Raw genomic sequence first — 27,044 nt, 5'->3', positions numbered from 1 at the left:
CGGCAGAGCTATCATCAGAACTGTCGAGATGCGATGATCGACCAGCGGCGGAAGAGGACGGTTTGAGAGGAGACGTCTGGTCGTGAGCTTGACTCCACTTCAGAGTAATCCGATCCAATGGTTTCTGCGAAGTAAGAGAAGGTTCCGAAGCATCTACTCGCACCCCACTCTGAGTGCACAAAGTGGTAAGAAAAATGCCAAAAGGTAATCCCTCACGAGGTGCTTCTTTCTGTGCAGCTGAGAGAATGGAATCATAGATCACGGCAGCTAAGTCAATAGAGACTCCCGATAACATGGCATGAAGAAGGAACGCACGATCCAAACTAATGCTGGAATGTCGAGTCTTGGGGGTGACATTGTACAGACAAAAGAGGTGAAGCATGCGAGACACAGATGTCAGCCTTGCATGCGGCATCATGTTACCTTTCCAACGTTCCCCTTTGATCAGGACTGTACCGGCATAGTCATTTATATCAGGGAGTGGAGCAGACGTCGGATACTGAAACTCACCATTAGGCAAACTCAGTTCAGCATGAATAACATCGGAATCCAGGTATATAGATACACCACGAATAGTAGAACGGATACAGTGATCGAAAATCGTGGCATTACTAAAGAATTCTCGAACAACTTCCACATAAGCAGTCCCGTTCATCCGACACACTGATAACCATCCACGTTCAGTAAAGATCTGTTCAATCCCCAACTCAGAAAAATCAGATATAACTACGGGTCTTTCACAGATAACAGGACGGGTGCCAAAATTATGCTTGTAACGACCCTCAGCCGTTGTTGAAGAAAACTTGGGAGCCGAGGATGGCGAGGAAGGCGGCCTTGGTTTCTTGGTCACCGTCATTTTTTTAGGCATTCTTGAAAAGAAAACACGATTCAATATTCAATACATCGCCGAAAGCAACCAACAAAAAATAGCAAGAAATCCAAAGAAAAATGGTAAAAACCATGAAGCCCCAAAAGGAAAAACATCTTGCACTTGAAAAATGCTAAGATATCACGTTCAATCTCACAAGAATCATCTAGAGTTGAACATTAACGTGATCAAAAGTTGAGAACGCACAAATCACTCAAAATCAAGCAAGTTTATTGAAAAAGAATAATGGATAATCATACCTTGCAAATGTGGGGAGAAACTCAAAATTTTGGTTGAAAGACACTAGATCCGGAGGAGATCGACCCCCAAAAAGGATTTGAAGTGAAAAATTCGATGAAAAACACCAAGATCTTGAAGATTTGAGAAGGGGAAAATGAAGGGTTTTTAGGGTTTGGAGAATGGAAGATGAAACCCTTGGGTTCGGACGCAATATTTAAAGAACCCACGCATGCGTTCGAACGCACCAGTCCACGCGTTCGAACGCGCCGCGTTCGAACTCAACAATCCTCGTTCGAACGCCTTTTTTTTTAACTAAAAACAAGGTAAAAATATTTTTGGAGATGCACTTCTAGAATTCCAAAATATAATCAAGACATAGAATATGACAATCAAATGAAATAAGTCATACAAGATCAATCAAATCATCAAAAGCATATTATAATCAATTCGAATGCATCACTCAAAATTACATTAATCTTGATTGATCATAACGATATACATATGCAAGATGAGCATAGATAACATGAGCCAATCTTCTTAAACAAACTTTACTATATAAACAATGATGCAACACAGTAGTCAAATCGACTTAGTATAGAAAGTTTGCACTTTTCGACTTATTCTCCATAATACAGCAGGAATTTTTCCTGTAATTTTTTTATTGAACCATATATGTGCAATGATGGCTTTCACACATGAGTAGGTAGCCCTTTTCTTGTAGTACAAATCAAATGATGTGCAAGAAGAAATTCACATATATCATTTTTTTTTAAATTTGCAAATAATGTACTGAGTCAAACTGGACTCGAAACAAGACGGCTTTCACACTAACTCATTGTTGCCCTTTTCATTGATCTTTTATAAAAATATATTTGATAACTAAGCATGAGGTCAAACTGTGCAAATCAAAGTTAATAGAGAGCTATTTAAAAAAACATTCATGATATCATGCTCATTCAAGAATACACATACGTTATGAGGCATTAAAAATTTATTATTATAGAAGTCGAGGGAGTGACAAATTCAAAATTGAAACAATATAGTACAAGATGACAAAATTGACTATAATAACTCATAATCAAGAAAAAATCATATTTTTATGTCAAGAGGATATTATTGAATCTAGGAGTGCATCAAATTTTTTTTTTATTTATAACAAAAACTCTCGATAAATCTGAAACTAAAACCAAAGAAAATTTCAGAGTAAATGAAAACAAAAAAAAAACGAAACAAAAGAAACTCGCAAACTAAAAAGAACACACATCCCAATAAAATCAGTCCAAAGCACAAATCCCTAAAGAAGTACGAAGATACTCAAATCTTTGTAAATCCAAAGGTTTTGTAAACAAGTCACCCAACTGTTTCTCCGTCTCAACATGTTCTAGTGCTATTGTTTTGTCTTCAACTAACTCGCTTATAAAATGATGTCGGATACAATATGTTTTGTACGCGAGTGTTGAACAGGATTTTTTGATATATTAATAGCACTCATGTTGTCACAATAAAACACCATAGTATCTTGTTCAATGCCATAATCCTTGACCATCTGTTTCATCCATAGTAACTGAGAACAACAACTTCCTGCTGCAATGTACTCGGCCTCTGCAGTAGATAAAGATATCGAGTTTTGTTTCTTACTGTGCCAAGCAACCAGATTGTTTCCAACATAAAAACATCCACCTGAAGTACTTTTTCTATCATCACATGAACCTGCCCAATCAGAATCCGTGTATGCCGATATGATAGCACCCGAGTCATAAGTAAACCAGATACCTAAATCAACTGTGCCACTGACATATTTTATGATACGTTTCACAGCAAACAAATGTGACTCCTTGGGTTCAGACTGAAACCTAGTACACACACCGACACTAAATGCAATGTCAGGTCTACTAGCCGTTAAGTACAAAAGGCTACCGATCATGCTCCTATACACTGTCTGATCAACACTTTTTCCTGACATGTCCTTACCTAGTTTGGTAGTTGTACTCATAGGAGTTCTAGCATGTTTTGCATTTTCTAAACCAAATTTAGTCACAAGATCCTTAGCATACTTGGTTTGAGCGATAAAAATCCCTCTCTCCAATTGAGTAATTTGAAGCCCTAAAAAGAACTTCAACTCACCCATCATACTCATCTCAAAATGACTGTGCATGAGATCAGCAAACTCCTTAGCTAATAATTGACTCGTCGCCCCGAAGACAATGTCATCCACATATATTTGTGCCACAACTAAACTCTTGTTTTCACGTCTGATGAATAATGTCTTGTCCACTCCCCCTCGAGTGAACCCCGCATCCACTAAAAAGGTGGTCAACTTCTCATACCAAGCTCTTGGAGCTTGTTTTAATCCGTAAAGAGCCTTTTTCAATTTAAAAACATGAGAAGGAAATTTTTGATCTTCGAAACCCTTAGGTTGTTCCACATAAACATCTTCATTCAGGATACCATTTAAGAAAGCACTTTTAACATCCATTTGAAACAATTTAAATTTTAAATGACAAGCAATGGCAAGCAGTATACGAATAGACTCTAATCTAGCAACAGGAGCAAATGTCTCATCAAAATCTATACCCTCAACCTGAGTGTATCCCTGTGCTACTAGTCTGGCTTTATTTCGAACTATATTGCCATGTTCATCACTTTTATTTTTGTAGATCCATTTTGTTCAAATAACGTTCACATTCTTAGGTCTAGGAACTAAATACCAAACATCATTCCTAGAAAATTACTCTAATTCCTCATGCATAGCATTTACCCAAGAATCGTCTAACAATGCTTCCTTCACATTTTTAGGTTCAAAAGAAGATGTATAACAAGTAAATGATACCTCACTTTGGATTTGTCATCTTGTCTTAATTGGTCCATTCAAGTCTCTGATCACTTGTGACAGTGGATGATTTGATTTCACTCTAGCAGATGGTTCCGGTACGTTGCAGTCATTTTTGTTCATTTCAACTTTGTCCTCGTAATATGTATCTGCAGAAACAGAAATAGAAGTAGCTTTAGTTAAGTCAGTCGAGGATTCATCTATCATAACATTAGCAGATTCCATAACAGTAGAAGTTTTAAGGTTAAATACTCTGTAGGCTCTACTATTATTCGAGTACCCCAAGAAGATGCCTTCGCTACTTCTAGTGTCAAATTTAGTCAAATATTCTCGATCACGCAAGATATAACATTTACTACCAAAAACTCGAAAATACTTAACACTAGGTTTCTTACCTTTCCAGATTTCATAAGCAGTCATATTTGTACCTGGTCTTAGATAAACACGATTTATCACATGTACCGCTCTATTGACCGCCTCTGCCCAAAACCTTTGAGTAACATTTTTAGCGTGAAGCATAACCCTAGCCATTTCCTGCACAACTCGATTTTTTCTTTCAACAATCCCGTTCTGTTGTGGAGTTATAGGAGCTGAAAACTCATGTTGAATACCAAGAGAATCGCAAAATATAAAAAAAATTTCATTTTCAAATTCTCTACCATGATCAGAACGAATCCTAACTAGGGTTGTAGATTTTTCATTCTGCAATTTTAAGCATAGTGATTTAAAAACTTCAAAGGTTTCAGACTTCTCACGTAGAAAGACAACCCAAGTATATCTGGAGTAATCATCGACCATTAAGAATATATAGCGTTTACCTCCAAGACTTTCAGTTTTTGTTGGTCCCATCAAGTCCATGTGAACTAATTGTAGCACACGGTCAGTGGTAGCTGTATTTACCTTCTTGTGTGAGATACGAATTTATTTTCCAATTTGACATGAACCGCACACTCTTTTTGACATTTCTTTTATCTTAGGTATTCCTCTTACCACTTCATGTTTGGACAGAGTAAATAATTCCTTGTGATTCACATGTCCAAGACGTTGATGCCAAAGATCTGCAATGTCGAAAGACGCACTGTTACATTTCAGTTTATGTGAAGTTCCAACGACATAGCAATTATCAGATGTTCTAGACCCATAACATATAACATTACCATCATGATCTAGAACAGTACAATCATTTTTGGAGAATTTTACCTCATAATCTTCATCACAAAATTGACTGATGCTTAGTAGATTTGCTTTCAAACCCTTAACATAAAGAACATTTTCGAGACTAGGAATCCCTAGAGTACTTACCTTTCCTTTACCTATTACCTTTGATGAATTACCATCTCCGAATGTCACAACTCCCCCTTCATGTTTTTCAAGATTAGAAAATAACGACTTGTCACCCGACATATGTCTTGAACAGCCACTGTCTAAATACCATAAATCAGAATTTAAAGCTTTCAAGGCTGTATGCACAACATAACATTTCAAATCACTTTTCTTGACCCATATGGTTTTTGTTTTCATCCCATAAATGAAAGCAGTTCTAGGTTTTTTCAAAAATTTACAATGAGGTCGAATATGCCCTAGAATGCCGCAATAATAGCATGTCGGAACAAACCCTTTCTACTCACCTTTTGTCGAGGAGTGTGACTAAAGTTTACCTTTGGTGCCGTCAAAGATTCACCAGTTTGTAGATTCAACTTCAATTTTGAAGGATTCATCCAGGATTGCTTTGAAAATACGATTGATGGCTTCAGGTATTCTTCCTTTTGTTTACCTGCAGAAACAAAAACAGTTTTATTATTATTTGAATTACCAGTATATCCAACACCATACCTGTCTTTTCCAGAGATCTGAGCTTTTAGAATCTCGTCCAGTTTGTTCTTCCCTTTTAGAAAAGTAACTTCCTTATGCAATCGCTCTAGTTCAATTTCATCAGCCTTCATTTTATTTTTCGCATTGTCAAGTTGTTCAGAAAGGTCTTTGACACGTTCAAGCTCCAATTTGTACTTCTCCTCAAATTGAATTCTTTCTGGTTCAATTTCCTTGAGTCGTTGAAGTAGTCTAAGATTGCTTTTCTTGAGTTTAAACGACTCTAGATACAAGTCATTATATGCCTTTTGAATTTCAGATTCATCTTCCTCAGCCGGTAGCATATCAAGATCATCTGTACTATCAGTATCATCAACAGAGTCAGTATTAAGCAGAGAAGAGGCAAAGGCTACAAAGTTTTCTTCGTCTTTATCAGAATCATCATTAGATTCATCTGAATCATCCCAAGTAACTATCATAGCTTTGCCCTTTCTCTTAAGACGATTAGGGCATTCTTGTGCGATGTGTCCAAAACCAGAACATTCAAAACATTGAACTTTATTTTCAGAATTCTTATTTTTCTGTTTGACATTGTTGTTGCTACCACCTGTATTCGAAGTCACAGTATTCTTCTTTTTCACAAAAGTTTTGTTGTTTTCAAACTTTTCAGTATTCAACTTGTTTGGCTTCCGAAAGAATTTATTGAACTTTTTGACAAACATAGCCAACATCTCAACATCTAAATCACCTTCATCTTCAGACTCCTCTAAATTTTGTTCAACAGTGGATAGAGCTATCCCTTTGGACTTCCTCGGTTTTGAAAGACTGGACTCAAATGTTTGTAGATTTCCTACCAATTGTTCAACTTTCATAGAGTCAATGTCCTTACTTTCCTCAATAGCTGTAACTTTCGCCTGAAACCTTTTTGGAAGAGACCTAACGATCTTACGGATAATTCTATTTTCAGGAATTTTCTCTCCTAGGTTGAAACTGGAGTTGACTATATCACTTAACTTTGCATAGAACTCATCAAATGTTTCATTCTCCTCCATACGTAGGGTTTCAAAATTAGTAGTCAATCTCTGAAGTTTCGAAAGTTTTACAGCCATAGTACCTTCATGAGTTGTTTCTAAGATCATCCAGGCTTGTTTTGCTATTTCACAAGTAGATATTCTTCTAAATTCTTCCGAGGAAACACAACTAAAAATTGCATTTATTGCTTTTTCCAGCCAACGTTTTCATAATCTGTTTTATCCCATGACTCAATCGGTTTCTCAACTAACTCATCATTCACCATGTACATTGGTGGACTCCAACCGTTCATAATGGCCATCCAAACTCTCTTATCTATAGACTTCAAATAAGCTCTCATCCTAGCTTTCCAATATCCATAATTTGATCCATCTAGAATAGGAGGTCTAATAGATGAGGGTCCATCTCTATGAAAATCCATACCTATTTGATCTCTCTCAAAGAGTGAGAGAACCTGCTCTGATACCAATTGAAAAAACCCCTAGACACACGTATGTATCTAACCTCTAGGCAATGATATTTCTCGTTCGCTTAAGTAAAAGTCGGAAGAAATATTAAAAAACGAAAGTAGAGATGAACGCCAAGATTTTAACGTGGAAAACCCAAACGGGAAAAAAACCACGGATCCAAACTCGGATCAAAACCAATCACTATGACAGTAGCAGTTACAAGACTGACTCACAAAACAACCCGTCGATCCAAACGACTTTGTTCCTCTCAGTCTTGATCGCTAGAACCCACGATTCACTGCTTCTTGTGATTGAAATCCAATCTCAGTAGCCCTCGAGATTGATCTTTCGTCTAGATAGCCCTTAAGACGAAAGATTAAGATTTGTAGATGCGAAGGGCCTTGTTTGTTGAAGAACCGATGTAGCCTCCAAAAAGTCTCCTTGAATAATCTTCTTCAACCACCCTAGGTTAGGGCAACACTATCCTTATATATGATCTCCAAGATAGAACCAAATCCAAGTCATATTCGTACTCACGAAAATCCAATAAATTGCAAACTTCATATGTGCGTTCGAACGCGGCCCGAGTGCGTTCGAACGGCCTAACTTAATCTCAGGTGCATTCGAACGGGCCCAAGTGCGTTCAAACGCGACAGCTTGAATTCTTCAGGTTGCGTTCGAACGCGTTTGTGAACGCTGCTCTCGGTCTGTGTGAACGCAGTACCCGCGTTCGAACGCGTTTGTGAACGCTGCTCTCGGTCTGTGTGAACGCAGTACCCGCGTTCGAACGCGTTTGTGAACGCGGCTCTCTGTCTGTGTGAACGCAGTGCCCGCGTTCGAACGCGTTTGTGAACGCGGTGAGAACACGAGGCTTTTCTCCAATGATCTTGCAATTCTTCACACCAGTGATATTCTAGACTTGTGTAAAGCTCAAATACATGAAAGAATACACTTAGAATATTTTGTACAAAATTGCCAATAAATAAAAAACCTAACAAAAGTACTATTATTTAAGTAGTCTGCATTCGTTGCACAGCGGGAATACACATAATAGGACAAGAGGAGTATGAAGTATGATGAACAAGAATGCATTCTTTTATCTTTTATAGTCGATTAATAATTTTTATCTGCTTTTGAACGTAGGTAAATTGTATAAAAAATGTAACTTTTGCCCCTTATATCTATTGGAATATTATATAGAATTAGTCATCGTCAACTGTAACCATCTGTTGTCAGCTCTCTCTTATCCTTCTATTGTAACATTTTATCTCTTTGGTTGTACCAACAAATACTAGATAATAAAGATACGTGAGTCCCATGAAAGATAAGGGGATCATTTCGAATCCTGAGAGCTTCTACATGGTATTTTTAGTCTTATCCCTCCTCTAATCAAGTTGCTTTTTTCCCCTTTCTCTATGGCTAGTGCAGCTTCTTCTTCCAGCACCTCCAATATTCTACCTTCAACTGAAGCTTCCCTGCCCATTATCAAGTCCATCTCACAAGAAGTCTCAACCAGGCTCTCGGCCAATAACTACCTCCTGTGAGAAACTCAAGTTACTCCCATTCTTCGAAGTCATGGTGTTCTTGGACTTGTCGCAGGAACTGTCCAATTGGTCTTAGGTTGGTTTAATGTTGTTTTCTCTCAAATCATTAACCAAGAAACTAGTAGGGATGTATGGATCACCCTAGAAAAGGTATATGGGTCCTATACCTGTGCTCGTGTTCAAAACATGAAAACCAAGCTGCAGTTTTTTTGTCCAAAAGGGCCAAAATCAGTTGTTGAGTTTCTTTTTCTTCTTTTTTTCAACATGGCAAGATGTTGGCTCTGGCTCTGGCAAACCGGCCAGTCAAGAGTGATTGATGATTTGGTTCTATGTATTACTCCTGGACTTGGTCCTGAGTATGATCCCGTAGGCTCTACCATCAATCCTTGTAGTGACAATTCTACTATTGATGAGGCTTATGGCCTCCTTGATCATGAACTGTGCCTCAGCATCAAGTCGCCCATCAAACTGCTACTGCACTTGGTTCTATATTCATTATACTCGAGGGAGAGGTCGCAAGCCTCAACATCGATGTGGTCGGGGTTACTTTGCCCCATCTCATGGTTGTGGTCCACCTTATCGTGGGACTCGAGGAGGTCTCGTGGTCGTTCTGTATCTTCACAAGTGATTTGCTACAAATGTGGCCTTCCTAATCACAAGGCTAATCATTATTTTGCTTAGGAGGATGATACCTCCCAGACTACACAAAGCCTTTGCTGCTATATAGTTTGTTGATCCCATTGATCCCACTTGGTATCCTGACACTCTGGAGCAACTAATCACATAATTCCTTGTGATATCGACCTCATGAACAAACAATCTTGACGGGAGGATAGCCGTCATCGGTTAGCACCCGTTTGGTGCGGGATGATGAATCGGCTCCACCATGGCTGGTCCAGGGGTTGTCATGTGCTCAACCCTGAGTTCCACATTGATGGGCAGCAAGGCTTCACTCCATGGAGGTGCCTCCGCTTGAGCTCGTGGTAGTTTTGCTGTCGCTCTATGGTTGGAGCCCTCCAGCATCAATAGATTCATGCTCTCGATCATCCGATCTTACTTCTCACTCATCCTCCTCAACCCAGTAGTATTCTCTGTGGTTTTGGTGATAAGAGCTTGCATGAGGAGGGCTATGTCAGCATCGCTAATGGTTGGAATGCTGGAAGGAGTCGCTGGTGTCATCTCCCCACGGTGGGGTTCATCCACGGGTGGAGGGGGTGGTCGATCGACCATAGTTGGGTGTCTCTTCCATGATACCTTTTTTTCTCCGAGCCACATATCTGGTCGTTGCCATGTAGGGAAAGCACGCCGAAGACTGATGATGCAGTGATACCAAAGTTGTTAGGAATTGGCTTGATACAATCCCTAACGGTATTTGGAAGGATTCTAGGGTAAATTTTTCAAGTGAGATTTAAGGAGATCTAACCATTAGAACCTCATAACATTTTGATACTTTGTTCCTCTAGAAGAGAGGAATCCAATAGATTCGTTAAAGGAAAGAAACCATTGTAATTATAATATAGCTGTAACTTTCTTTTATTAGATTTTGTTTTCTCTGTATATTTGTACAGAATTATTAATTGAATAACATATAGAAATTCCAATTTCCACTAATGGTCGTTTTATAGTTCTGACCCCGAAATAATAGTTATTTACCTTTAAATGGAGAATAATCAAGTGTCTGCCACTCAAATTGTACCCATGATTTTACAACTCATATCTACACAGCAGCAACTAAAAATTCCTGTTAACCTCTCTATCTCTAATTAGGAACAATGGTCTACATTTGTTGAGACTGGGTTAGATTCCTTTCGAAATGAAAAATATCTAACAGAAGAACCACAAAATACTAATGATTGGAAAGCTGAGGATAGCTCTATTCGCATGATCCTGTGGAATGCGATGGAGTCTGATATTTAGTCCACTGTACACACCTTCAAAACTATCAAGAAAATGTGGGATCATCTCCGAGCTACATACTCAAAAAAGACAAGCATGGCGCATGCATATGCAATTTCTTAGGCATATGCAAGGTGTGAACAAGGTGATGCAACTCTTACCGAGTACTTCACCAAATTCAAGAAGATATCTGATGTGAAAAAACCCCTAGACACACGTATGTATCTAACCTTTAGGCAATGATATTGTTCGTTCGCTTAAGTAAAAATCGGAAGAAATATTAAAAACAAAAGTAGAGATGAACGCCAAGATTTTAACGTGAAAAAATCCAAACGGAAAAAAAACCACGGATCCAAACTCGGATCAAAACCAATCACTAGAATATTAGCAGTTACAACACTGACTCACAAAACAACCTGTCGATCCAAATGATTTTGTTTCTCTCAGTCTTGATCGTTAGAACCCACGATTCACTGCTTCTTGTGATTAAAGTCCAATCTCAGTAGCCCTCGAAATTGATCTTTCGTCTAGATAGCCTTTAAGACGAAAGATTAAATTCTTATAGATGAATAGAACCTTGTTCGTTGAAGAACCGATGTAGTCTCAAAAAGTCTCCTTGAATAATCTTCTTCAACCACCCTAGAGTTAGGGCAACACAGTCCTTATATATGATCTCCAAGATAGAGCCAAATTCAAGTCTTATCCGTACTCACGAAAATCCAACAAATTGCAAACTTCATAGGTGCTGAATAGAACCTTGTTCGTTGAAGAACCGATGTAGCCTCAAAAAGTCTTCTTGAATAATCTTCTTCAACCACCCTAGAGTTAGGGCAACACAGTCCTTATATATGATCTCCAAGATAGAGTCAAATCCAAGTCTTATCCGTACTCATGAAAATCAAACAAATTGTAAACTTTATAGGTGCATTCAAACGCGGCCCGGGTGCGTTCGAACGGCCTGACTTGATCTTAGGTGCGTTTGAATGGGCCCAAGTGCGTTCGAACGCGATAGCTTGAATTCTTCAGGTTGCGTTCGAACGCGTTTGTGAACGCTGCTCTCGGTCTGTGTGAACGCTGTACCCGCGTTCAAACGTGTTTGTGAATGCGGCTCTCTGTCTGTGTGAATGTAGTACCCGCGTCCGAACGCGTTTGTGAACGTGGCTCTCTGTCTGTGTAAACATAGATTTCGTGTTCGAACGCGTTTGTGAACGCGGTGTGAACTCAAACGGCTTTTCTCCAATAATCTTGCAATTCTTCAAACCAGAGATATTCTAGACTTGTGTAAATCTCATATACATAAAAAAATACACTTAGAATATTTTATACATAATTGCCAACAAATAAAAACCTAACATGATGAGATAAGAGAATTGTTTCCCTTTGGTACAGACTTAGTCACTCAATGGGATCAGCTAAACACTCTCACGTTTATTGGAGGTATGTCATCTAGATACTCCTCAGCATGACCAATCCTTCTTGGTCAGACAATTAGACCATCATTGTTGCTACTTATCATCTTCTGCGGGAGATGTTTCCATCTAATGAAAATGGTTCATCAACTATTACTGAAAACTCAGCATCGGCGGCCAACTCTTACAAAGGCAAGAACACAAGTCGGTCATTTGTGAAAGGAGAAAAAGGAGTTGGGGGCACTTCCAATTCTAGTAGTAATAAGAATGTGCAGTGTCATTATTGCAAGGAGTGGGGTCATATGAAGTGGGACTGCCCAAAGCGCCCTAAGGGTTCACCACGCCCTCCTCATGCTTAGGTTGCCACTGTCGATCAATCACCCAGCAAATGCACCAATTCAGATGAAGTTGCTACACTTGTTCAGTGACTTGAGCAGCTGGGCTTCTCTTGTGCCGACATGACCTCTCAGCCATAGTCTCCGAGAGCTACTTTATCCCACCCAGGTATGACTTCCAACTATTTTATAGCATCAAAACCATCATGGATTGTTGATTTAGGTGCTACTGACCACATGACTGGTAACAAAAGTATACTATTAGGACTTGCCACTACCTCACAACCTCCTGTCCAAATAGCCAATGGCTCTACTTGCAATATAGAAGGAGTTGGATCCACCCAAATTTCACAAAACATGCCCTTATCATCAATCTTATATGTCCCTACTTTTCCTGAAAATCTTATGTCAATAAGCAAAATAACGAAACAGTTATATTGCTCAATTACCTTTACTCCAACTAAATGCACCTTTCAAGAACTAGGGATGAACAAGTTGATTGGCACTGCATATAAGGACAAAGGTCTGTATTACATGAAGAGTTCACCTCAGCGAGTGGCATACCTAAGTATTAGTAATGCTAAGGAGGTTCATTATCAGTTGGGCCATCCATCTTTTCAGGTATTGAAGAAGATACATCATGAATTTCAATCTATTTCTGAATTAGTTTGTGAGTCTTGTATCCAGGGAAAGCATGTTCATGCTTCTCATCCACCTAGAGTCATTAGTTGGTCAGACAGCCTTTTTGTTTTAGTGCATTTTGATGTTTGGGGTCCTTGCTCAGTTAAATCTATATCGGATTTTTGATATTTTGTTACTTTTGTGGATGATTTCTCTTAAGCAACTTGGATCTTTGTTATTAAATCTAGACAAGAAATCTTTGCAAAAATTTTTAGCCTTTTGTTCTTTTGTGAAAACTTAGTTCAAAACCATTGTTAAAACTCTTCATAATGACAATGCGAAAGAATATTTTACAAATGAATTTGTGCAGTATATGACTGATAATGGTATCATCCATGAATCATCATATGCTTATACATCTTAACAAAATGGAGTAGCCGAAAGAAAGAATAGACACATTCTTGAGGTGGCTTGCACTATGATGATTCATGGACATGTTCCTCATCTCTTCTAGGTTGATGCGATTTTAACTACGTTTTACCTGATAAACCGCATGCCATCTTCTATACTTGATGGTGTGATACCATATAAATTCTTATACCCATCTGCACCTTTATTTTCTGTTCCACCTAAGATTTTTGGTTGCGTCTGTGGGTATCATATACATATATGTATCTTTGTGGGTTATTCTGGGACTCAAAAAGGTTATCGGTGTTATAGTCCTACTAGTAGATGATACTTTATATCACCTAATGTTACATTTCTGGAGTCTGAACCATACTACTTAAATTCTAAGTCTGGTACTTCTTCCACTCCTGCACCGGTCATATCTATTCTACAATATCCTAAAATTCTGATCCATTCTTCTTCAATTCCTATGAATGGTGGATCATGAGACTTGTGCATCTCCCGTAACATTACTTGTACATCTTGACCCAACCACTGAATCTGAACCTACATCATCTAGTCCACCACCAATCCCTACTTTTAGCCCTCCATCTCATACCTCAGATCATGATCTTCCTATTGCCCTCCGTAAAGTATCACGCAACTGTCCTAGTATCAGATATCCCCTCGATCACTTTTGTACCTATGCAGCCTTGTCCACCGATCACCACGCCTTTACTACCCGTCTTGATAGTTACTTTGTTTCTAAGAATGTGACAAAAGCTCTGCAACATTCGGGGTGGTTTAGTGTTATGCAAGATGAAATGTCAGCTCTATAAAAAATAAGATTTGGGATCTTTGTCCTCTCCCTCGTGGAAAACAGGCAATCGGTTGCAAGTGAGTCTTCATAGTTTAGGTTCATCCCGATGGGTCGCTTCATTGACTTAAAACTCGATTGGTTGTAAAAAGTTACTCTTAGTCCTATGGCATTGACTATGATGAGACCTTCTCTCCTGTTGCCAAGATGGTATCTGTTCGCATCTGTATGGCTCTAGCTGCTACTCATCATTGGCCACTATACCAACTCGATGTCAAGAATGCATTTCTCAATGGCATCCTTGAGGAGAAGGTATATATGACTCAGCCACCTGAATTTATTTTTCAGGATGAGATATCCAAAGTCTGTCACTTGTGAAAATCATTGTATGGTCTCAAACAATCTCCTCGAGCTTGGTTTGGTCATCTATCTCAAGCTCTCAGTCATTTCAGCATGACCAGAAGTGCCAATGATCACTCGGTTTTCTACAAGCACTTGAAGGGAAAGACCATAATTTTAGTCGCATATGTGGATGATCTCATCATTACTAGTGATGATGATAATGGGATCTCTACTCTGAAGAAATTATTGAGCAAGCAATTTTAGACTATTGACCTTGGCAAACTCGAGTACTTTCTCGGCATTAAGGTATTATAGTCTCATGGCAAGCTTCTCATCTATCAGAGGAAGTATGTACTGGATATGCTCTCAGAAAGCGAGTTGCTTAGATGCAAACCCGTTGATTCATCGATGGTCCCTGAGGCTAAGCTTACCAGAGGACGGAGAGCTTAACATGATCCTGAGAGATATCGAAGACTGGTTGGCAAACTAAATTATTTGATAGTTACTCGGCCTGGCATTTCTTATTCGGTGAGTGTCGTGAGTCAGTTCATGTCAAACCCTCGCACTACACATTGGGATGCTGCTGTTTGGATCCTCAGGTATCTCAACGGATCTCTAGGAAGAGGGCTAGTATACCATGACAGGATAACAGGTTTCCCAGATGCTGATTAGGCAGGCTGTCCTACCAGTCGGAGGTCCACTACTGGAGCTTGTGTCTTCTTTGGTGGGAACCTTGTTTTTTGGAAGAGTAAGAAATAGAATGTTGTGGCTCGATTTAGTGCAGAGTCAGAATACCGTGCAATGGCAAATACTTCTTGTGAGCTAGTTTGGATGAAGTGTTTACTCAATGAACTAGATGTTCACCACGATGATTCGATGACACTACATTGCGATAACCAAGCAGCAATGCACATAACCAAGAATCAGGTCTTTCATGAGCGAACCAAACACATCGAGGTAGATTGCCACCTTGTTCGGGATTTTGTTATAAGCACAACTTCTCACCCTCCATGCATCCGACTGATTCATGTTCGAACGGATATTCAGCTTGCAGACATCCTAACCAAGCCACTTCGAAAAGCACAAATTGAGAGTATATGTAACAAGTTGGGCATGTTAGATGTATATGCTCCAACTTGAGGAGGCGTGTTAAAGGAAAGAAATCATAGTAATTATAATATAGCTGTAACTTTCCTTTATTAGATTTTCTTTTCTCTATGTATTTGTACAGAATTGTTGATTGAATAACATATAGAAATTCCAATTTCCACTTACAAGATCTAAGATTACGATGTTTGGCTGATTAGATCAAAAACTATAATTAAAAATAGTAACCAAAAACATAATGGATGGGGCTAATGGGAAAATGGTGATGACGAGCGTGGGGGAGAGATTAGGTGGCCATTTTTCTGGGATGAGCGGGGTCGATCGGATGAAAGGGTAGTCCAATGGTGGTGGCGGCCACGACCATTGATCGTGGGATTCTCGACTTAGAGAGAGGAGAGGGAGAGATGAGAAGGGATTCAAAATTAGAAAATATTATGAAATAGTCCAAAACAGTGCGCAATAGCCACTTCTAATTGGCTTGGCTAGTCCAATCTTGTTCCACTCAAGAGAAGCAAGCTAATCAAATTAAAACAACAAGGGCTATAAATTGATTAACATAACAACAGGGTTTAAAATAAAATATAGGCTTATTAAAATAATTGGGTTGCACCCATGGCTGAAGCAAGCCCAAGCCGACCGGCCTCCACCTTGGGTTCAGTCTAAGCTGAGCCCTATCACCATTGTCATAAACTCTCTTCTTTTTTCCTAGTCCTCCTATATGTGTGACTTCACACTCCATTGCCTGCATTCAAATTTGCTCAATATTACTCTTTTCATAAACTAAAATTATCGACCATATGGCGTTGTGATTGTCACGTTGTTTATGCTATAAATACTTCTTAGTTCTAGTGGCTCCTCTTCTTCATTAGTGGTCATCAGTTTGAGGAAAGCTGGCTGCTTAGGATTAGGCAGATTTGTACTCTCGCCACTTAGCATAGCAATGACATTGGACATGGTGGGTCGATCCATGGCATTCTCTTGCACGCACATTAATGCTATATTAATGCATTTTAGTATCTCATCTTTGTCGTACTCATCACCGAGTGATGCACCTATAAGCTCAAGCCATTTGCCTTCATTCCATAGCTCCCATGTCTGAGATAAGTTTCATTACACTAATTAGAAATACTCCTCTATTTCCTTTTTCTAAAGCAAACCAGGGAAGATAATAAATCAACCATTTCGTTATGAAATAAATCAAACGATGCTATAAATAAGAAGATTGTAAGACCACTCACATAGCCAAGTAGGTTAATAGAGTTGCCATATTGGTGGAAACCTGCATTCCTCTTTCCGCTCACTATCTCAAGAAGCAATACTCCAAAGCTAAAGATATCAGATTTGATCGAGAACAGACCCTTGAAAGCATATTCAGGAGACATATAACCACTAAAACACATAGTTAATTCTATAGAATGTTAACCAAAATATTGTGGTTAAAAAAGTTAAACGCACTAGCATGTTGAGCTATATACTTACTAAGTACCAACAATTCTGTTTGTATTTGCTTGGGTCTCATTTGAGCCAAAAATTTTAGCCACGCCAAAATCTGATATCTTAGGATTCATATCATGGTCCAAGAGAATGTTGCTCGCTTTTATATCTCTATGGACGATACGAAGTCTTGAGTACTTGTGAAGATAAAGAATCCCTTGAGCTATTCCTTCAATAATACGAAAGCGCTTACACCAGTCTAACAATGCTCCTCTTGTTTGGTCTGAGAAAAGTTAGAAGCTGTTGAGGACCAGTCTAATTAAAAGATAAGTAGAAAATAATTGAAGTGTCCAATGAGAACAAACCAAATAGGAAGAAGTCCAAGCTTTTGTTTGACATGTATTCGTAGATCAATATCTTCTCTTCTCCTTGAATGCAATAACCAAGTAAAGCAACTAGATTTATATGTTGAAGCTTGGTAATTACTTGGATCTCGTTCTTAAACTCCACAAGACCCTGGCGGGAACGAGCACCAAGTCTTTTAGCTGCAATCTCAAGACCCTCAGCCAATTGGCCCTATCATTATCACGGAAAGCCCTCAATATTGTCAATTAGTTGGGAAAATCAGTTCAAGTATCCTTTGTTCATGTCCGTAAGAAATTAGATATACTTGCACACATATATCTACTTCTAATGTGGAATTAGACAATAATATATCTACTTCATATTTTCTTAATGGAAAACTTGAACATGATGAAAATTAAACTTCAAGAAAATGCTTGAGGAAATGCATTTTTTAGTGGATGTGAAACGTGTAAGAAAAGGTTACATATACTACCTTGTACACAGGTCCAAATCCGCCTTCTCCAAGTAAGTTTTCGGAGGAAAAATGATTCGTGGCATTTGCTATCTGAGAAAAATCGTAAAAAGTAAACTCTGAACTGTTCTCTTCACTGCTCCAGAGCCTACTTGGTTCATCGGTTTTGATGCTAAGAATTTGCTGTTCATCACGTAGTTTTTCTTTCTTTTGTCCTGAATCATTCATGCAGTCCCCTTAATTTTCATGTCACAGATGCAACTACACCAAGATAAAATATCAAGGATGTCGATCCCTTAAACTTACTTGCCCGTCCTTTTCTTTCAATCCATAGAAAACACAGGAAGGAGAAAGAAAAGAACGATAGAAGAGATGATGCAATTGTAAAGGTAATCCAGAGCTTAATATTGCCTCCTCTACCTAAAACAAAAGCCAGAATTATGAATGTTTTTTTTTTTTTGAAGAAGAAGAAGAAGAAGAACAGTCCGTAGACTGGAATTATGAATTGTTGACTAAGCAGTCTTCAAGCATTTTGCCTAAACGCGTCATTGAACAGTTGCGGTTCCGTAGCCTTTTCAACCAAACAAGCTGTAAAAGAATCACCTGATTCCGAGTAGGCCAAGAAATCCTCGTCGGAGCAGCGGAGGAAGCAGTAACTGCCGCACTGCTTGACGATCTCTTGCATGTCCGCCTTGAGACATGTCCAGCACTGGTCGACGGACAAGTTACCTCGGCAAAAGGTTAAGCGGTACACTTTGTCAGCATTTTGGCCAGCTGCCATCTTGACATGACAGAAGGAGACATCTGAGGCGAGGAGGGTGCGGAAGAGTGACCTGAGGTTGGCTTCGAAAGAGTTGTTTGCGGTGTAGTGCCCTTCCGCCCCGCAGGAGTTCAACGGTGTTAGTGATTTGGTTGCGGAACTAAGGAGTACGACGAGCAGGAATTGTACGAGGAGGAAAACGAGAGGAATGACGCCGTTGTTTCCTAGCAGCATGTTACAGATCGGTTCGTTAGTTCGCACAGCAACCAAAATTTTAGTTGGGCATGACAACACCAGAAGTCCGTCGATGGGGAAGTTTCAAGTCTTCTTCTATAGTGAGTACGTTAATAGTTTATGTTGGAGAATACACAAGGAGTCGTCTACACCACTGATAGTTTAGATTATCACTATTCTCTCTATATATTCTTGGAAGTGCCATATTTATCCTTAATAAAATAAAGATGCCACTATAAAGATAAAATGTGTTAAAGTTATCCCTACACAATGTCATACACATTTTGCACATTACAAAGCTGCATCTTGCAATTATTCTGAAAAAACTCCCCTCTCATTGTCACATTTGCTCTCTTTTTTCTTTTCTTTTTTTTTTTCTGAAAAGAAAAGCTTATAAGAACACGTGTAAAAAAGATTCATAGGGAAAGAGAGAAGAAAGGAAACATGAAGGGAGACTTTTTTGTTATAAAGGATTGACAGTCAACAAGTAAAGGATTATCAAATGAATGCTCTAAGCGTATTGTTCACATTAGGAATAAAGGTGAAAAAAAAAATAACATATAGAAATTGTTACTACTAAAATATAAAATTTATTTTAGGAATAACTACTTTTATGTTTACTTAGTATTATGGGATAATAATGTAATAATTATGTTTAATGTAATATAAAGTGAAAGTAAAGAAGAATAATTTATTAGAATACTCTTCGATTTGATTTAAAGTATGATAATAGAATAGATTGTAAATAAAATATAATATTTTATGTATGTAATGCATGCAATGTTATATTTATGTATGCAATATATTTAGCTCCGTATGCACCATTAGGCCGATAGGTATTAAGGGTGGCAAAAATTAACCCGACCAGGTAACCCAATACGATTACATGGCTCTTAATCGAATTTGGAATTACTCTAATTGAGTTTAGGTCATCAACGGATCAATCTACCCAACCAGTTTAATAATTGGGACATGTTTAAGTTTAGAATACTTACCCGTTTGACTCGTTTAAGTAGATGGGTCGGGTCGGGTCGGGTCGAATCAACCCGTCAATATATATATATATATTAAATATTTAACCTAGCATAACCTAACTTACTCACACTGTCTCCAAACATCAGCTATCGCTCTCACAAACCCTTCACCCACTCTCTGAAACCCCTTCACTTGGGAGGTGTCGAATATTATCACTTGGGAGGCATTGGGTACTATTACTGGGGAGGTGTCGAGTACCATCACTAGGGAGGCGTCGCGTACTATCAAGACATACAGATCATTCTATTTATGGTTGTGCTCGCGTGTTGTATATCATATTAACATTTCTTAAATATCTAATATAGTATTACACTTAATTTTCTTTATTTTAATGTTATTATATTAATTTTAAAGCCAATTTTTATTCACTTCTCTTTATGGATTTGAGTAAATGAATATATAACATAAAAGTACTATTTGAGATTTTTTAATTTCATGTTAACCCATCATCACTAATGTGTGGATCCCACTAAAATCTGAGTTTAAAATTAATAAAATATGCATATCAAATACACAATATTTTTAACAAGAGTGACTTGAGGTTGGCTTTGAAAGCATTGTTAGCTCTGCAGTCCCCATCCATCTCACATAGTTTCAACTCTAGGAAGTCCGGTGTTTTGTGTCTTGGTTGTGGGACTATGGTGTATAATGAGCAGGAGTAGTAAGTAGCTTCGGGTACAAACTAGGAAAGAGAAGGAACGACGCCATTGTTTCCCAGTAGCAAGCTATCTTGTTATTTGATGAGAAGGTAGATATTTAATCGAGAGCTGACCTTCGTCATTCAGAATATTATATATCTTAGGGGCTTCGAAAGAATTCCTAGAAAGTCTCATATCTTTAATGAAATACTTCCAGAATACTAGAATACTATTGCAATTCTTAGTCATGGCCTCAGGTAATGATAATTAATTCTTAGGAAGTTTCGAAGTCTTCTTCTACAACGTGTACGCTATAATTGATGTTGGAGATTCACCAATGGCAGAGCGAAAGAGCAGCAACAGAATAGAATTCCATCAACTATTTATTATTTCTTTAATCTAAAAGTTTGTTAGTGCGTCAAATAGAATAATTATAAATGTATCCCGGAAGATGCACTTAGACATATGTTTTTACCTAAAATACTAAACGAAAATTTTAATTTTTATAGTAGTAAAGTTTGGATTATTAAGTTGTAATTTATTACCTCCTGAGTATGAATAGACGTCCGGCTTAATTGATATTAACAAAATTATATATTTGCTTGGTATGCTACGACCCAAGTTGCTATTGAAAAATTTGCATATAATTTGAACGCGAGCCAATCCGAGAGCAGTTATTTCTGTAGGTGTTCGAACGTCAGTCTGCGTTTGCACTAGGCGTTTTCGAACGCCCTTTTAGTTCTGCTGCTTTAATATTGGGCGCGTTCGAACGCGCCCCCGAAGGCGTTCGAACGCAACGCGGAAAAACTCAATGTGAACCGTCCCTATAAATAGAAATGTTGAGTTTTAGGGTTTTGTATGGGCATTTTGTAAGAGAGAAAAACTTGTAGGGGAGAGCCACCATTGTTTAGAGAGAGATTAAAGTTATAAACTCTTTATATTTGAATATTTGCATAGTGAATTGAAGATTGCTCCACCTATGGATGTAGGCATATCACCGAACCACGTAAACCGTGTCTTCACCTCTTTTCTCTTTACGGTTTGCATTGATTTGTTATTCATATTTGTGATTATCTTAGGTATTTAAAGTTCTCTACAATTAGCATCTTTTTTTTCTAGGTAACCGTTGCCATAAACTCTCCTTTTTTTTCTAGTCGTTTATGTGTGGCATTCACAAGCCATGAAAACCCATCACACTACAATTTTACATGAATAATACTCTTTTTTTTTTTCTCCTTTGCCTTTCAAATTTGGTCAATACTACTCTTTACATAAATTAATATCATCGACCATATGGAGCTGTGATTGTAACGTTGTTTACACTAAAAGTCCCTGCTAGGCCTAATAACTCCTCTACTTCAGTAGTGATCATCAGATTGAAGAAAGCCGGCTGTTTAGGATCAGGCAGACTTATACTCTCGCCACTTAGCATAGCGATGGCATTGAACATGGTGGGTCGATCCATAGCATTCTCTTGTACACACATTAACGCTACATTAATGCATTTCAGTATCTCATCTTTATCATACTCATCACCTAGTGATGCATCTATAAGCTCAAACCATTTGCCTTCTTCCCACAGCTCTCATGTCTGAGATAAGTTCATCACTTATTAAGAATACTTCTTTGTCTTCTTTTTCTAAAGCAAATAACTATTTCAGTATGAAATAAATCAAATGATCGATACTGTAAATAAGAAGATTTTAAGGTTACTCACATAGCCAAGTAAGTTAAGAGAGTTGCCATATTGATGTGAACCTGCATTCCTCTTTCCGCTAACAATCTCAAGAAGCAATACGCCAAAGCTAAAGACATCGGATTTGATCGAGAAAAGACCCCCGAAAGCATATTCAGGAGACATATAACCACTGAAAGATAGTTAATTCTATTAAGTGTTATCAGAAATATTGAGGTTAAAAAAGTTGATGCACTCACTAGCATGTTGAGCTATATATACTTACTATGTGCCGACAACCCTATTCGTGTTTGCTTGGGTCTCATTTGAACCAAAAATTCTAGCCATGCCAAAATCTGATACCTTAGGGTTCATATCACGGTCCAAGAGAATATTGCTTGCTTTTAGATCCCTATGGATGATACGAAGCCTTGAGTGCTCGTGAAGATAAAGAACTCCTTGAGCTATTCCTTCAATAATACGAAAGCGTTTACCCCAGTCTAACTTTGCTCCTCTTGATTTGTCTGAGAAAAATTAAATGTAGCTAAGGGCCGAGTCTAATTAAAAGATCACTACAAAATAAGTGGGGTGTCTAAAGAGAACAAACCAAATAGAAAGAAGTCCAAACTTTTGTTTGCCATGTATTCGTAGATTAATATCTTCTCTTCTCCTTGAATGCAATAACCTAGTAAAGCAACTAGATTTCTATGTTGAAGCTTGGCTATTACTTGGATCTCGTTCTTAAACTCCACAAGACCTTGGCCGGAACGAGCACCAAGTCTTTTAGCTGCAATCTCAAGACCGTCAGGCAATTGCCCCTGTAATGTATTACAAGAAATCCCTCAAATATGGTCAATTATTTGGTGAAATCTGTTCAAGTACTCTCTGTTCATATCCATAAGAATTAAGAAACTAAATATATACACACTCATATATCTACTTCTAATGCGGAATTGGATAATAACAAGTCTATTATATGACTCTCTATCTATTGATTCTTATTAGAAAACTCATGTGAAACGAGTGAGGAAAGTACCTTGTAAACAGGTCCAAATCCGCCTTCTCCAAGTTTGTTTTCAGAGGAAAAATGGTTTGTGGCATTTGCAGTCTAAGAAAAATCGTACAAAGAAAACTCTGAACTGTTCTTTTCACTGCTCCAGAGCCTACTTGGTTCATCAGCTCTGATGCGAAGAATTTGCTGCCCAGCCTGTAGTTTTTCTTTCTTTTGTCCTGAATTAATCATTCATGCAGTCCTTTAATTTTCATGTCAGAAATGCAACTACACAAAGATTATTATCAAGGATGCCGATCCCTTGAACTTACTTGCCCGTCTTTGTCTTCTAATCCATAGGAAACACAGGAAGGAGAAAGAAAAGAGTGATGCAAGAGACGTAGTTGTAATGATAATCCAGAGCTTACTCTTGCCTCCTGTACCTGAAAGAAAATTAAGCCGGGTTTATGAATCGTTCATTTAGCAGTGTTGAGGCATTTTGATTGCGAACCAGAATTAATCCGACCGTAAATCAAAGAATTTGAGTAGCCGAAGAAGTCCTTGTTGGAGTAGCGGAGATAGCAGTTATCATGCTCGATATTCGAGGACTTGCCACGCGGGCACCATCGGAGGATCTCAAGCACCGTATTATGGAGGCACGTCCGGCACTGGGAGAGGGACAAGCCATCTCGGCACAAGGCTAAGCCGTACACTTTGTCAGGATGTCGGCCAACTGCTGCCTTGGCAGGGTAGCCGGAGTCCGAGGCGAGGGAGCTGAAGAGTGAGTCGAGGTTGGCTTTGAAACTGCTGTTAGCTGTGAAGTTTTCATTCGGTGAACAGTACTGGAGGGCAGGGGCGCCTGTTGTTTGTGATTTGGTTGTGGGAGTATGGAGTATGATGAGCAGGAATAGCAGGAGGAGTAGCCATTTTTTCCGGTATAAACTGGAAAAGAGAGGGAACGCCATTGTTTCCCAGCAAGCTATCTTGTTAATTCGATGAGAAGATATAGCAACGGAGGGCACGAGGACGGTGGAGGTCGGGACAAGTCGGTCAATGGGGAAAGTTTCAAGTATTCTTCTATAACGTGCACACGATAATTGATGTCGGAGAATCGCCACTAGCAGAGCGAAAGAATACCTTTATAAAAAAATCTGCCAAAATCGGTGGGCTCATGAGTCTGGTGGGCTTGGCTCGAGCTTTGAATAAGTCGGGTAAGCATTCGCTCGCTAAAACTCAACTTGATTAGGCTTATATTTTTTATATATATAATATATTTAGAATTATTGGATTTAAAATTTAATAAATAGTATGATAATAAAAACTCTAATCATAATAGTCTTTAATATCGTCTCTTCCCCAAACTCTCATCATCTCTTCTTTTGGCCTCATCCACACCTCCGTCCTCTCTTTCCACTTCCACAACCTCGCTCTCTCTACCCTCCCACTCCTTTGTCGACCCATCACCCAACGAGACATTTGCTACTATTCTCACCCCTGACAACTCCTTTGTAGGAGATATCTCCTCTTCCGTGCTTTCTTTAACAAGGCATCTCCAAGCTCCCATCAATCTTACCTCTATCCCAATCCAAGCCGTCAATTCCACATCGTGCAACATCATCATTAAGGTCCTAGACACCGGCATCTAGTGCATCTTTGAGCTTAGCCAATGGTGTGGTTAAGTTGCTCCAGCCGATTCCAGGGAGGTGGTGATGGGCGTGCAGAATTGGGGTGGATTCATCACCATCAATGTATAATCATAAGCTAATTGGGGCGAGAAGCTTCCCGAGAGAATTTCGCGCCATCGATAGTTGGAAGGAATTTGCCTTAGCCAGGGATCGAGTTGCATCATGTGGATTACTTATGAGTTGTCGAGCAAAACTTAAGTCTCATCGTGCTTGAAACGAGCTGAGCTTTCCAAGCTCAAATCAAGCTCTAGCTAGAAAAATCTACCTCCCAAGCCAACCTAAGATTGGCCCCTCTCACTCAAGCTTGTTTACACCCCTAGTCCAATGATATTTTTCACATGAAATACCAAACAAATTTCTTAATTTTGCAGCCTCAATCATTCTATTGTTTCATTTTACCAAAAAATCCAAAATATTTTTAATTATTTACAAGAACCACATAGAGCAATTATAAAAGTTCAGTGATATAATTCAAGGTCTAAAAATAGTTAACCCTTTTCTAAATATCTCAAAATCGATGTTATTTTTTATAATATATTTTTAGATAGTAATTTTGAAAATAATAAATAAATACTCTGAGCTCACTTGGACATTACTAAAATGGCGAAATTACCCTCAGAAAAGAAACAAAGAGATCTTATCTTCACCAACGGTTACTGCAACTCAACACGTACCCTCCACCTCTGTACCTCACCTTATCTTCACTCTCTAACTCCAAGTTTTCGTAATGGCTTCCGCTTTCCATCTCTTTCCGCCGCCGCCGCCCAACTCCCGCCCTCTCCGACTCCCTTCCCGCCAAAACTTTTCCGCCTCCACCATTCCCCTCTGCTCCTCTACAGCGAGCCCGAACCCATCTAACGACGATGAGGAATTCGACGAAACCCTCGCGGCGACCACCAGCACCTCCTTCGCCATCGAGAAGCGGATCCCTTCAGTGATCCTCCGCCGTCGGTCGCCGTCGACGGCAATCGAGCGATCGGAGCCGCCGAACTTCGAGATCGGGTGGAAGCGGACGAAGGAGATCAAGACGGAGAAGCCCAAGGGGTGGGCGATCGCCGACTTCCTGGAGAAGCTCGAGGGGCTGATGGCGCGGGGGAGGTGGGGGTCGGCAGCGCTGCTGGCGAAGACGGCGGAGATCGTGGCGGAGAGGGCGAGGGAGGAGGCGGAGGTGCTCCGCGCCGCCGGGGAGGTGGAGGACCGGGTGGTGACGGAGCTCTTCCGGGTGCTCAAGCTGATGGAGATGGATGTGGAGATGGTGAAGGCGGCCGTGAAGGAGGAGACGCTCAAGGAGAGGATCGAGACAGCTAGGGCGAGGTGCCGCCAAGCAATTCTCGTGGCTTTATCCTTCTGAAACGCCATTGTGTTGCACTATTGGTTATGCACATAAGGTGTTTGAAGGATAAAATTGTTCATGGCTGCTGTAATTCTGCTGGAGCTGGCATTGATACAGGTCGGACAACTGGATCGATTTCTAAATACAAAAAATAATCTTTTCTTCTTCTTTTTTGGAAATATAAAAATAATCTAAATAGGTTACACTGGCTATTCAATAACACAAGTTATTTAGATTATAAAAACATTTATTAAGATTATTAATTGATTTGTTCAAAATAGAAATAAGTTTTAATTATGTTATAAATAAATTATTCTGTTCAGATTATTGTACTATAAACGAGTTATTATGTCATAAATATATTAAGATAATAAAAACAAATATGATTCGTTTAATTACCGAGTTAGAGGGTTAATTTATTTACGATCCGAACCTAATTAAATTAAACTCAAGTCACTACGCTCTTACTTCCTTGGGTAAAGACTATTTTGCATTGCTATATCCAAGGCATTGACGAGTCTTGCCTCGTGTGCTCCTTGTCCAACGAGACAATTGACCACATCTTTCTTAGTTGCCTTTTCTCCATGAGGTGTCATCTATGTGTAACGTCTTTTGAAAACACTTGGATCAGATCTCTTAACTCTAACTTACCCTTAGAGGATATTATCTTCTGCCTTAACCTATTGTGGTGCATCTGGAAAGCAAGATGTGAACAGATCTTTAACAATCGAGAAGTCTCACCAAGGGAAGTTGTTT

The 27,044-nt window shown here is 39.0% G+C and overlaps 2 protein-coding genes and 1 pseudogene across 2 annotated transcripts; 1 reads left to right on the top strand and 2 right to left on the bottom strand.

Annotated features, from left to right (window-relative positions):
- Nucleotides 1-16,237: 16,237 nt before the first annotated feature.
- LOC140759269 (G-type lectin S-receptor-like serine/threonine-protein kinase SD1-13) lies at nt 16,238-17,068 on the bottom strand. Its single transcript, XM_073095779.1, has 2 exons — nt 16,925-17,068; nt 16,238-16,781 (listed from the first exon to the last, which is right to left on the bottom strand). Exons 1-2 carry the CDS (start codon nt 17,066-17,068, stop codon nt 16,473-16,475), a joined length of 453 nt encoding a protein of 150 aa, XP_072951880.1. The 3' UTR covers nt 16,238-16,472.
- LOC140758655 (cysteine-rich receptor-like protein kinase 19) lies at nt 17,043-24,344 on the bottom strand (annotated as a pseudogene).
- A 1,266-nt stretch (nt 24,345-25,610) lies between these two features.
- On the top strand, nt 25,611-26,452 carry LOC140759220 (protein CHLORORESPIRATORY REDUCTION 41, chloroplastic). The gene has a single exon (XM_073095721.1). The coding sequence runs from the start codon at nt 25,683-25,685 to the stop codon at nt 26,304-26,306; it is 624 nt and encodes a 207-aa protein (XP_072951822.1). The 5' UTR covers nt 25,611-25,682; the 3' UTR covers nt 26,307-26,452.
- Nucleotides 26,453-27,044: the final 592 nt, after the last annotated feature.

Source organism: Typha angustifolia, chromosome 4, assembly GCF_048772165.1.
Source record: "Typha angustifolia cultivar Huaian chromosome 4, ASM4877216v1, whole genome shotgun sequence".
Lineage (NCBI taxonomy): Eukaryota > Viridiplantae > Streptophyta > Magnoliopsida > Poales > Typhaceae > Typha > Typha angustifolia.
Note: the sequence above shows the minus strand (reverse complement) of the source record. Positions and strands in the feature narration are given on the sequence as shown.

Coding starts and splice junctions, on each gene's coding strand:
- LOC140759269 (XM_073095779.1), bottom strand. CDS start 17,068: ATGTCTCCTGAATATGCTTTCAAGGGTCTGTTCTCGATCAAATCTGAT. Junction 16,782..16,924: donor CTATTAACCTACTTGGCTAT/GTGAGTGGTCTT, acceptor AACTTATCTCAG/ACATGGGAGCTATGGAATGA.
- LOC140759220 (XM_073095721.1), top strand. CDS start 25,683: ATGGCTTCCGCTTTCCATCTCTTTCCGCCGCCGCCGCCCAACTCCCGC.